Here is a 13,141-nt window from a genome sequence, read left to right on the forward strand (position 1 = left end):
GGTTTCACCGAATTCAACAGGGCTTACTCCCAAGTAAGTCTGCTTACGATGGCAAGCCCTACAGACTTCAGTAGGCTGGTATGCAGTTTGGCAAGTTTAAGGAACAAATTCCAGGGGGTGGGGTAGCTCTGTGTGTGTGTACTTGTGTGTTGTGGATACACATAAAAGACAGACAAAACAAAGGTAGCCGTGCTGGTCCATGAAAAAAACGCTTATCGCAATTCCACAGTCAATACCTTCAAGACTTATATATATTGTGTGGCATGTTTTCCTGGATTTGAGCCCACTTCGCCAAATGCACGAACCGTTGATTCACGTGATGAAGTGGACTCAAAAGTCCACGACAACTGATGCGCAATAGTGAATAGAAGAACAGGCAGAATAGAAGCGGCGCAGTCCTATTGCGCGTCTCCTCTGAAGTAAGCCCCGCCGAGTTCACTGGGGCTTGCTCCCAGGTGCAGGAAGAATTGCAGCCTTAGAGGATTGCAGCCTTCCGCCTAGGCTCCCTCTGTCACGGTGGGGACACCGGCTGAGCTCCTTTGCCACTTGCTTCCAGCCTGGCCTTGCCCCCATTTGAGCCCCGTGACAGGAGGCAGAGAGAGCCCTCCCCCAGGACAGCGAGGAAGGTGCTTGCCGGGTGCCTGGAAAGGCGCAGCCATCGTTTCAGCTCGCTTTTTCGACTGGTGGAACAACTCTGGCCTTGGCTACGCCGGGATGACCGAGAAGAAGCCATTTTGTGAGGCATCGTAGAGAAGGGGGGGCTCCTCCTCCTCCTCCGCCGCCGCTTAGCTTTTTCCACCCGGAGCCCTGCAGTCGATATAGGGGCGCTGCTCTGGCCTTTTCACCCGCCGGTCGGGTCACTTCGCTTACTTGTGTTGCTGCCCTCAAGGGCTTCGTGGATCTTCATAAGTCTTCGGGACAAGATGCGGCTCCCCTCTCGGCGTGACGATGCCGTTCCATTCACGGCGAAGATCCCCCCCTTTTAAAGGCATTTCCCCCCTCTTTTGCCTCAGCTAAACCTGCGAGGAGGAGGACGGGACGGGACCTACGGAAGTCTTCTCGCCCACGGTTTCTGGGGCGAACATGGCCGGCGAGCCCCAGAAGAAGCAGCACTTGTCGGCCTTGGTGGGCCATACCAACGGGCTCACGAAGCCCGCTTCCCTGGCAGCTGTAGCTGGAGCCCGAAGCGGGGTGGCCGGCTCTGGGGCTTCTGCTGCTGGCGGAGGGGCCACTTCCAAGAAAATAGTGATCAAGAACTTCAGAGGTGGGTGCGGAAGAGAAAGCTGGAGTGCAGGATGTGTGAGAAATGGGATAAAAAACATGGTTGTCTCCTGTCCCATTTGGTTTTAAAATGGAATGTGCCTCAATTGAGACGGATACTTAGTTTTGCTTCTCACTGATACCTCATTAAGGGATCTGTTTCAAATATTCCTTCCCCTATAGATGCTTGTAGATGTGTTCAGATGTAAAGGAGGACAAGACAGTTGCATAGAAGAGGGATTTTGGATTAGTGCACCCTTTTCTTGCTCTGGCTGTGTGATGACAAATTACAGAGATCTTCTACACAATTTTTAAAAGTATAATCACTGCTTTGCATCTGGGAATGTTAGAAAGTTAATCACAGTGTGGATGGGTTACCCTGTAGCATCTTTACACAAGCTGCTTTATGGTGGAAGCTGATGCATGTTTACTTCAAAGTAAGGCCTTCTGTACACTCAGTGGGTTTACTCTCAGGTGAGTGTGCATAAGATTACATCCTTAATCCCACTTCAGGAAGTTATGGGCAAAAACATATTTTTGTCCTAATCTCACTATGTTTTTACAGGTAAAATTTGACTTCTAATAAGTATAAATGCATGAGATGGTGTTTTGTAAGAATTCATGGGTTGTATTCATCGTTAGTCCTACTTAAGAGTAGACCCATTGATGTTGTTAGGCATGACTAATTTAAGTCCCATTCGTTTCTGTGGATCTACTTTAAGCAGGGCTAACATTGGTTACAACCCAAGGGTAGTAAAAGCATGTGAGGCTGACATCTTCCATTGAACGGGATGCTATTGACTTATTTATTTCAGTAGCCAGAACTCCAAAAATGTTTGCCTGAGTGTAGAGGAGTAGTGTAAATACACACCTTCACTCATTCTCTCCCAGTATTATCTTTTTCTTGATGTTCTATGTCAGGCAGATCAAGGTCTCTGAGCAACTTCTCCTTGCCTGACATGCAGAAATGGAAAAGAAGGTGATTGGCACTTTGCCTAGGTCAGATCAGCACCTGGCAGCCAATCAGGAGCACAGGCTTCTCTGCTTGCTGACACGTGACATTCGCTGCCCTTTCCTTCACTTTATTTATTTATTTAGTATATTTTTGGATCGATGCGTGCTCGAGGTGATGTACATAGAAAAGTAGTAGAAAGAATAAAAATACATCATTCAAACTACAAAAAAATGAACATAGGCAAACCAGAAGAACTAGATTACAATAGAACCAGATATCACCAATAAAACTGGAGAACAACGTTAGCCATTATGGAGAACAACATTAGCCATACAGTATCATCTTCATCAGCTGTTTGAAGGGCATTAAGGAAGAAGTGAACTGAATGTCCCTGTGAAGGGAGTTCCACAACCGGGGTGCTACTACAAAAAGGACCTGTCTGTAGTACCCATTAACTTCACCTCTTTAGGACATGAAACATGTACCAGCAGCAGATGACAAACACAAATTTCAGGCAGGCTTGTATGGGAGCTTTTGGTGTCCACTGACCCTCTCTATAGCTTTTTCTCCTCTTGGAGTGAAATTGATTATATTGCTGTTACCAGGGTGGAAGTTTGGGGTCTTATCTTTAAGTCATCTGTTGTTTGATATCATGATGAATTGTTTTTGTTTATAGTCTACTAAGTCACAGTGAACTGTTACAGACAGTTACATAGGTAAAGTTATTTTGCTACCTCTTAAGTACCTACTGCCTAGTGATTTCATACTTTCAGTCATTAACAAATTAAAATTCTCAGACATCACTTGAAAGAATGGAGTAGTTAAAATGTGCAAAGCAGCATCCAATCAGTATAAAGTATATATGCTTTAAACACTGACTCCATTTGTGCTTCCAGTTAAAAATCTCCAAATGGGAAATTTCGCTCCTCTGAACCAGGTCTTTACATATCTTTGATTGGACATCACTTATTTGTCTACAAGTTGTTAGTCTCCTCTCCCCTGTTTGGCCTATAGAAACTTAACAAATTCAGAAATATATTCATGTTGATTTAGGGTATATCATTTCCACCAATAATGATTACATGTTTAGAGCAGTGGCATCAAAAACAAAAATTGCTGTAATGAAAGCTAACCTCAGATAGGAGGAGGCACCCTAAGAAGAAGAAGGGCAGTCCTGTGCACATTTCCTCTGATGGAAGTCTCAGAGTGTTCAGTGAGACTTATTCCCAAATAAGTATGCGTAGGATTTCAGCCTTTGTTTATGCCTTGTTTTGATAATAAACATTCCGGGCTCTTAGTTCATGTGCGCTTCCTTCCCTGGGGATGACTGGCTTTCTTTAAAATAATGCTAAATATGAACCATTACACCTTTTGGATCCACAGGCAAATCCATACTTTGGGGAGGGCTTGAAGTAGCCAGGGTTGTGCATACTTACAACATACCCATCTCTGAAATCAGCTGAAGAAATTGTCTAGCTGTGATGAATGGATACAGATGCACAAAACTAATGTAAACATTTTTAAATAAGAAAAAAGAGATTCTGACAGTAAAGAAACTGGTTTAAAAGGCATCATGAAATATTGGTCCAAATTAGTTTTTTGAAGGCTGGAATCCATTTAGTGAGACAATAAAAACAGTGGGCAAGTGACAGAAAATAGAATAAAGTGCATTTATTCCTTGTACAACCTAATCCAGCATTCCCCAACCTGGTGCCCTTCGGAAGTTTTGGACTGCAACTCTCAATGGCCATACTAACTGGAAATTATAGGAGTTGCCATCCAACACATCTGGAGGCCAGCAGGTTGAAGGAGGCTGGCCTAATCCTATACATATTTATTTGGAAGTAAATTCTTCAGTGGGACTCATTTCTGTAAGCAAGTAAATATGCATAGAACTGAAACCTTTATGAAAGAGTGATGCAGTAATGCAGAATACCTTAAATATGGATAAGGGGACTTAATCATTAGCTACCCTTTCCTGCATATAATGAAAGTGGTGGTTGAAGATTGCTGATGTAGTGATTTTTACACAGTTCAGTGCATGTTTCTAGACAATTGTGGTTCTAATTCATAAAAAGTTAAAAGGGTATGTGATCTTATTAATCACCAGATTGTATTCCTAATTTTAAAGCATTTCTTATGATGTTCACAGCCCTCTAATAAAATAGATTTTCTTTATTTAAAAACCAATGCTTCAATGATAATTTGTTTTGAAATAAAAAGCTGTGAGATAATGTATAATTTTTTCCACTTCTTCTTTGTCTATTAATGCAGAGAGACCCACCTTGGCTGATAATTACACTCGGGATACATGGCAGAAGCTTCATGAAGCAGTCAGAGCTATACAGAGTAGTACATCTATTAAATATAATCTTGAAGAACTCTACCAAGTAAGAGTTAAAAGATAATTTTTTTAAATTATGTGGACAAGATGGAAATTTTAGTTACATTGTTTTAGGGAGCAATCCTATGTCCCCTAGGCATCTGAGCTCAGAGACAGGGATCTACGCTTAGACCCAGGAAATCATGCTTCCCTTCCCTCGCCCCCTCGAGCCAGCACGGAGAGAACCATTCTGGCTGCTGTTATGAGCTCCAATTGTAAGCTTTTAGGAGGTGAAAGGGGGCACTCCTGGGGAGGGGGGGGGAGACTGGAATGTGGGGAAATGACGTAGACCTCCCCGAAACCTCAGCTAGATGGGCAAAACTCTCATCTAACTAAAATGCAAACTGGGAGGCACTCTGCATTGGATACTTGTAAACGTTCAAGTTCAGAGGCTTACAAGTAGCCAGGGCATATCCCATAGGATTGCATCCTTAAGAAAATATGTTTTGGTTTAAACAAATAGCTGATCACGTACAAAAACTATTGCTGGACAATTTAGGCACTTCAAACTATAGGCACTGGGAGCAGCATGTTAAAACCTGGCATCTCAGGGGAAAGTCTAGCACTCCCTGACACCTCTTTATCTATGTACAAGGCCCTTTTCATAGGAGACTGCATTCAATAATGCTATCCCTCCACCTCCAGGATTAAGTGGAACAGTCCAGGAACAGCTTTATCACATGATGGTTTTTTTTATGTAGTCTGGGCTTTTGACAAATAGCTCAAAATTTTCTTCTGTCTTAAATGACAAGAGTGTTGTGTTCTTATATATTTATAAATATGCAAATAGACCTGCAACAAAATGCTACAGTGTGGAGTGCACCTGTTCAAGGTTGCACCCACCCGCTTTTCCATTCTATTCTGCCCTGCCCCCCTTTCCCCCCTTGCAATAGTCAGCATTTTGTGGCTCCTGATCATGTTTAGTCCTCATTTGGCTGCTTTGGGACTTTTTGCCCACTTAGGTTTCCCCACCAGCCCCAATGTTTATATATTTCTGCAAACCTTACTTAGGGCTTGCACTGTGTTTCATTCACATGGTCAGCTTTACTGTCTTCCATTGTGTTCTGTTTTCCTGAATTTTCTCTAGTATTTTCTCTCCTACTCTACACTTTTATTTTACCATCTGCAACAAAGAAGTGTCAGCAGTTAAAATTAAGGTAGATACTATCCTTACAAGTTTCTACTAAAATGGCAGATTGGGAAAGATGCTGATTTAATGCACTAATATTATTTGAATATAAAATAAAGGTTTTGGACTCTAACACAAAAGCTTTATGCAGAAGTCTGCTGTTCTTTATGGAAGTTACTTACCCTTTGGCATTATATTTTTGAATCTTGCCTTTATTTTGTTATACTTCTTTTGTGTTTGTTTCCCCCCAGGCTGTTGAAAATGTCTGTTCTTATAAAGCATCCCCTACACTGTACAGACAGCTAAGACAAGTCTGTGAAGATCATGTGAAAGCACAAATACTGCAGTTTAGAGAATATCCTTTTTATACTCAAAAAATCCCCAAACTGTATTAATTGTATCAATGGTAATAAAGAATGTAATATTTGCAAGGTAAAAATACTGCATAAAGAATATATATCCTATATTTAAAAGTTATCAGGTTATTGTAAAATGTAGAAGTCTGTTTCTAGTTTAGGTTTGTAATATGTTGTCAGCTTTTCATTGTGAAACATTAATTTCAAAATTAAATATATATTGATGTAATGATCCAATTCTTTGAATCTGCTTGTGCAAGCTTCTGTACAAGCAGCTGTGCAAGTATTGCATAGGCTATCTGAAATTGTTGCACAAGGCATTGCACAACTCATTATGACTTCATTAGATTAGGTGTTGCTTGTATTAGTTGTGGTACTTCTGGGTTTTATCCAGTATTATGTGAGCAGAAAAGTTACAAGGACTAGCACAACTAACACAAGTAGTAAATAATCTGCTGGAGTCGTAAGAGTTTTGCAATGCCTTGTCCAATGAGTTGCAGAACAGTTTACCAACTTGTAAAACAGCTTGCACAATGGCTCTTGAAAAGCCTTGTGCAACAGCTTGCACAAGCAATCTCAAAGTATTAGCTTTGACACTTGCCCAAGGAGAAAACAGGGTTTCCGCCTGTGGTGGATGCTTTGGACCAGCGGAATGGCATCATTGGATACAACCCATAGTCTACATGAGATTTTCACTGAGATTTTCCTGGACCAGCAGAAGTTGCTGATCCCTATTTTATGTGGACATTGTAGTAACAATCTAGATATTCCTTGTCCTAATTTGAAGCATTAATTCCTTTCAGAAATTATAGCTAAAATTCAAGCTAAAATCCTTACTTCTGCTTTAGACTCTGGAATGCCTCTTCTGAACAGCTGATATCTTGACTCAAAAATAGTCAGCTTTCCTTAACCTTTGCAGCACAGATTCTCTTGATAACCTTCTGTTTTTAAAGAAAATAAACAAATGCTGGCAAGATCACTGCAGACAAATGGTAAGTCAGGTGTAGTTCATATTGCATATTCCTAGGAATTCCTAAGAACTGTCTAGTGGTAATTTGGACTTGGTTCTCTAGTTCTCCTCAGTTAATCAAGTCAAGGGAAATGACTTGATTACTGGAGAAGTATTTACTTGACTTGACTTTTTGATTCTCTGCTAAATTTACTATATATAATATGTTGAAAACATCTTACAAAAATTAAATTGTAGCGAGTTATACCCTTGTAGGACACTGGTGAATCAACATTGACCATTGTATCCTTTTCATAACATTCTGTGCTTTAGGCACAGGAAAAGCTCTCCTTATCTCAATACAGTTACTGTAAAAGAGAGATATCCCTGGGTTCCAACAATACTAAAAACGTGCTTATGAAAAAAGGCTTTAGTGAGATTGAATGGGTAAAGGAAAGGAGTGTTCTCTATGCATCACACAGAAATGATGCATTTAGTTCAAAGATGTTAAAGCTTCAGCTTACTCACATTCCTAGTTGCATTGCATCCCTGGTTTTTTTTTTGTTATTGCTTTTTTCTTTTCTTTTCTTTTTAAAGAAAGCCAGCTTTTCTAAGAGTGCTTGAGCTGTTACTTTGTGTAACAAATAGGAGGTTACATAACACGATGGTGTAGGCTCCAGCAGGGTCGCTTGAAAGCTTAATTGCACATTGCTACAGCTCATTAGGAACTAGGTATTTGACTATGGGGAATGTGTGAACTTTCCTTAAGTGTTTGAATTATATAAAGTTGCTTTTTCTACTCAACCAGTAATGTTTTGACAAGGCTGCAGGAAGGGACTGGGTTAAAGTGGGAGGATGTTGGATATTTTGGATAACTTCATCATTATCATTTTTAAAGCTACTGATTAGCTTCTTGAATCAAGAGAAGGGCCTCTTTAAAATTTAAGAGCAGTTTAAGGGAAAGGATGTGCTTTTCTGCTAAAACCTAGAAGATAACCTGCTGCTGGGGACAGAGAAAGGAAGTGAAAGAAACCTTTGAGGGGCAAAGAGGCTATATATATTTCCTGTTTCGAGGTAAAAGTGTACTCTGAGTTTTAATCCAGAGCTGGAAAAGACTTGGATCAAAGAGTAGAAGTTTTTCATTCTTTTTGTTTGCCCACAAACAAGAAAATGAGGCCCATTCTGACACTGCTGATTTTGTGTCTTTGTGTAACCTCTCTCAACCAGAGAGCTTCGGCTATGGGGTGGTATGTAAATGAAATAAATAAATAAATAAATGTTAACCAGGCCTTTGACCCACTAGCTTGAAAGTAAACTCCAAGGAAATAATTAAGACTTTTAAGTCAATTAGTATGATAATGGAGATAAATAATTTGGTAGGTGTTGCAGATGGCAGAACCATCTATATAGTATATAGTAAAGGTAGAACCAATTGAGAATTATTAAGTCAAGCAGAAACTTTATGTGAATTTATAGTGGAAGAGATAACCAGCCTCCTGAAAAACAGTAAATCAGATGAGGAAGGGAGAGTGGAATATAGTGGAGTTTTTATATTCTGTGCTACCTAAAAGGGTGAGAGAGCAGTGCAAAGATTTCATAGAAGTTTATGGCAAGACAATGACATGCAGTTGGACCACCTAATCCTAAAACTGTGTGCATGGTGCTGAAATGCTGTACAAACAAGGCTTTACATGCTGAAAAAACGGCCAATGCTATCAGCATTTGATGACTTGCATGATATGTGGAAGGTTATTGTGACTTAAGCAGACAAGAAGTGGAAAAAGAACACCACAGCTGCTGAAATTGAAGCTGTACTGGGAAAAGCTTACTGGTCCTTGGCACAGTCTTTTAGAAAACAGTGGGTTGAGTTTGTGAAGCAGGATGAGTCAATGGTTGTGCAGCTCTTGGCAGAAATAAGGGATGCCACTTTTGTGTATAGTCCACTTGGAGTTAGTCTGGCATCCACACAGTCTCTTTTGGAATTAGCAGTATGTGTCTATGCCCTAGTTATTTGTGTAAGAACACAGAAATCACATCTTAGTACAGTGCTGTTGAACACTGCAAATGTTTATGTGTAGAAGAACAAACTCCTTCTTTAGCAAATTCTTTTCAGAGTTGAGGATTAGGTTAGCAAGGGAGGTGTCCTTGTCTCCTCTCCCTGATCTCCCCCACCCTCTCAATCCTCAAGTTTCTTCTTGCATTTTTTAAAAAAAAGCTCTGGAAAGATCTGGAATGTCAACTAACAGCACAATCCTAAGCATGTTTATTCAGACATGTCTTGCGTGGACTTTCTCAATAAAGGCAGCTTAGATATATTTAAATCAAATAATTAAATCCCCCTAAATTTAATGGGGTTTATTCTCTAGTATTTAGGATTGCATCAGACTTGTTTTTAGTTCCCTTATAGGAGTGCCCCTTTAGTTAAAGTGAGTAACCAACAACAGCCTCTGTTCCTTGTAAAAATGACACCTGTTAAGCTAATATTTTGAACCTTGGTATCTGTGAGCTGCATAATGAGGTCTACAACTGTGAAAACTGTCTAATCAATCTGATAAAAATTGCCACAGGTACAGCAAGTTAAAATTTGCTAAAACTTGACACATTTGCCCTTTTTACTCCAATCTTTGGCATGGCATATCATATATTACTTTTAAATTTTGGCAGAAACTACTGATGGAAATTATTCAGGCTTGTTGAGGAGATGTGCCTTTCATTGGCTTGGTGAACTTCTGAGAAATGGTTCAAAATTTTTTAAGGTTTTCCTGTCCCGTTGTACCTAATATTATGTCAGGCATGCTCAGTTTCATTCTAAGCTGGAATACTGCCAGTAGTTTGGTGTTTGCAAAGAGTTTTGCAGAGAAAGTCTATGGGATCCTATGTTCAATGCCTATTCTTTTAGCTATGGAATATGACCTCAGAAGGTCAGGCTACACAGATCAGGACCTTAGCATGCGGAAGGAGGGGTTGTAGAGGAATTTTAATCCTTTCCCCATCCCCTGGCTAGGATCCCAATCTGGATCAGCCCCACCCTATGCACTGCCAAAAAGTCATACCTTTGTAATGTAAATTGCAGATATAGGGCAAATGGTTAAGGCCCCCTACCCCCCCATCAGGATCCTGATCCGTATTAGTTCCCATGCACTTAGTTTTGAGTAAAAAACGAAGAAGAAAGTAGCTACATATTTAAAGTGACGTAGTTTAATCCTCAGGGGATTTGCTGGGTTGGGTTGGGCTGAGCGGTTTGGAATGCACAGGTGGGGGAATTATTATTATTATTATTATTATTATTATTATTTATTACCCAAGGCTCTCTGGGCGGTTTACAAATATAATAAATAGACTTAGTGCTCTACATCACCTTTCTGAAACCAGAAATGCAGCACAAGGGCCCTGATCTTCCTTTTCTAAAAAAACAAATATGGGGATTGGGGCCTATGTGCTGAATTATTGAAGACAGGAAGACAGTATTTGCTATTCTTTTCTGTGTGGTTAAAAAAAAAAGGATGTGCGAAGAATCCCTGTCTCACACATTATATTGCACATGCATTCACATTCATTAAGATGGCTGTGGGAATCTAGTGCTATTCAGTTGCTTTGCTTGCGGATAATTGTACGCAAGGAGTGAGAGCAGCTCCACTAGCTCCCCTCCCCTCCTTCACTGTTCTCGGTTGCTCTCTACACGTCGAGGGTGACTGTCTGCAAAGTACAGCCTCCTCTATCTGGGGAAAATTGCGCTGGTTGACATAAGTCAAGTTTACCCAGCGCAGTTCTCCTGTCAGTATTGTGACAGTAGCGAAGGGGTAGCAGGAAACTAAGATGAGTGAGATAATTTTGAGGGCTGCGATAATCATTCTGCCTGATGGGTCGCTCATGAAGATGGGGAAAAGACAAAACTCTGCTGGAATTCTGTACAGGTTCACTCAGAAGAAAGCCTTTCTGAACCTACAGGGACACATCTATTCAGTTACATGTAATCTACCTACTTGTTTGTGTTGTGATTTTTCTTTTCAGAACACTGCTGTGTCACAGGTCTTTCGGTTCATGCCTTGCTGTGAGGGGTTCTTTCTCAGTACAAGGCATTGGCGGTGAGGTTGCCCAGGAGAGTGCCAGTGCTGTGGTAGCACAGGTGATCTCCAGGGCCACTTCCTTGCCCTGCGGAAGAATCCTTCACAGCTAGACATTGTGGCCAGGTTCTCTGGAGAACTGCACTGCCCACTCTCTCTTCTGATCAGCTGGTGGGTCTTCCCAGAGAGTTGCACTCACCTGATGCTGTGCTCTGAGAAGCCAGATTGGTGGCATTCCAGGAACATGGCCAGTACAGTTTTCTGGAAGGCTGGGTAGGGCATGCAGTTCTCCTGGGAGTGTAAATCACCACCTTTTGGGATCTGCCACCTGAGGCAGGGGATCCACCCTGCTCTATGGAAAGGCCAGCCCTGCATTTCCTTTTAAAAACCAGGGAAATTAAATAATAAAAAGCAGGTAGAAGGTTTCCTCTAGCAATACAGTAAGTTTTAGATGCTTCATAAGACAATAAAGGACCAGTGGGTCATCTTTGATAGTACCAAGCACTCCATCCTCCCCATCTGAATTTGGGCCTAAATGATCAAGAAAAAGTGTGGGTGCATGGAGGGTAAACTGTAAGTGAGCACAATTTGTGACATTGCACAAGATGATTACTGACCATGGGACACATTTGTCAAAGCATCAGCCTTAGCTTCTTTTTACCTGGCTTTGTGGAGTTTGTGCCAACATGAGATTAATTCTGGACTTAAACTGGAGGTTCTTTTGATCATTGAATTGGATATAAGACTATGTAGTAAATCATCAACATTGCTCATTTGTTCCAAGGGCCTTTATGATAGGAACTAAAGGCATCACTTCTTTCAATTTTAAAATTACTAACTAATTTGTAACTCTTGCTGGTGGATGTTTTGCTGTAATATGTGTAAGTGCTCTTAGTTTTTCAGCATCTGACAAAACTCTAGTTGTGTTCTCTTTCTTGTTGGACTTTGGATAAAGAAAAAGTATTAAGCTTTTGTGCATGGGTAATTTACCTGGAAGAGGGCCTCTGAAGATAATCGTAGGGTCCAGACAGTTATATCTTTACATTTACATTACAATTTATAATGTTTAAAGCACAATCCTGTTGATTGCACCCCTAATGATCGGAAGCCTCCAAACTTGGAGGCTTCCAATCTTCCAGTGTAGAGCAGAAGTAGCAGCAAAGGCAATCTTTGCCTCCCTGTTTTCTCACCCTGCATTTTTTGCTGGACAGACTTTTTTGCTTGTCTAGTGATAATGCTTCAGAGGAGGAGGGAAGGAGGCTGAAGAGGACTCAGGATAGCTTGTATCCTGGTCTTTTCAGTCTCCTCCCTTTGCTCCCCACCAAAATGCTCGTTTTCCCACCTCTCTGTGGTTGCTTTTCCAACCTTAGAGGCGAGATGCTGCAATCCTTTTCTATGCTGGCTGCGAGGGGGCAGGAGAGGGAGCTCAGATCTCCAACTCCCCCTTTAGAGGTTGGAGCGCTGTCTCAAACCTTGGGGGTGGGGAGAATCCCCAGTGTCCCATTTGCAGTAACTGTGTCTGGAGCAGCTGAAAACTCAGAGAAGTCTTGAATGGAAGCAGGACACTGACACTTAAAACCCTGAGGTTCACCTTGCTAACTGGACAATCTTGTCCCCACCCACTTTTTGGTGCAGTTACTTTTCTGACCTGTCACTGTCAATGGTGTGCAAATTAGTCTATATGCAGTCTTGTCTTGTCAATTTCCTGATATGTTTCCTAATATATTTCCTTTCCTTTGATTGCTGAAACATACAAGGATATTCACTAGGCGAGCCATAACCTTGCACTTGCATACCTCCAAAAGACTGACAAGGGGGGGGGGGAATATGAACACATTTGTGCAAATTCCTAGGGCAGAGATGGCCCCATTTACACAAACTTCAGGGCCCCCAAAAAAGCTGAGGAACAAAAAGGGGGGTCACAGAGTGGAAAGAAGGACAGGACAGGCAGACAAGACAGGCCATGAAGGACGCTGGGATACTGGCTGGATGTCTGAGGGGAGAACAATCCATGGAGAGCCCAATCGTCTGTTGGGCACACCGTG

The 13,141-nt window shown here is 41.4% G+C and overlaps 1 protein-coding gene across 1 annotated transcript in view; it reads left to right on the forward strand.

Annotated features, from left to right (window-relative positions):
* Positions 1 to 482: 482 nt before the first annotated feature.
* The window catches only part of CUL4A (cullin 4A), a 51,195-nt gene continuing 38,536 nt past the window's right edge, over positions 483 to 13,141 (forward strand). The window contains exons 1-4 of the mRNA XM_063126153.1: positions 483 to 1,264; positions 4,490 to 4,605; positions 5,979 to 6,082; positions 7,006 to 7,075. Coding sequence (XP_062982223.1) covers positions 1,084 to 1,264; positions 4,490 to 4,605; positions 5,979 to 6,082; positions 7,006 to 7,075 — 471 coding nt within the window. The 5' untranslated portion in view covers positions 483 to 1,083. The remainder of the gene's footprint in view (positions 1,265 to 4,489; positions 4,606 to 5,978; positions 6,083 to 7,005; positions 7,076 to 13,141) is intronic.

The sequence above is a fragment of the Elgaria multicarinata genome, chromosome 5, assembly GCF_023053635.1.
Source record: "Elgaria multicarinata webbii isolate HBS135686 ecotype San Diego chromosome 5, rElgMul1.1.pri, whole genome shotgun sequence".
NCBI classification, from domain to species: Eukaryota; Metazoa; Chordata; class Lepidosauria; order Squamata; family Anguidae; genus Elgaria; species Elgaria multicarinata.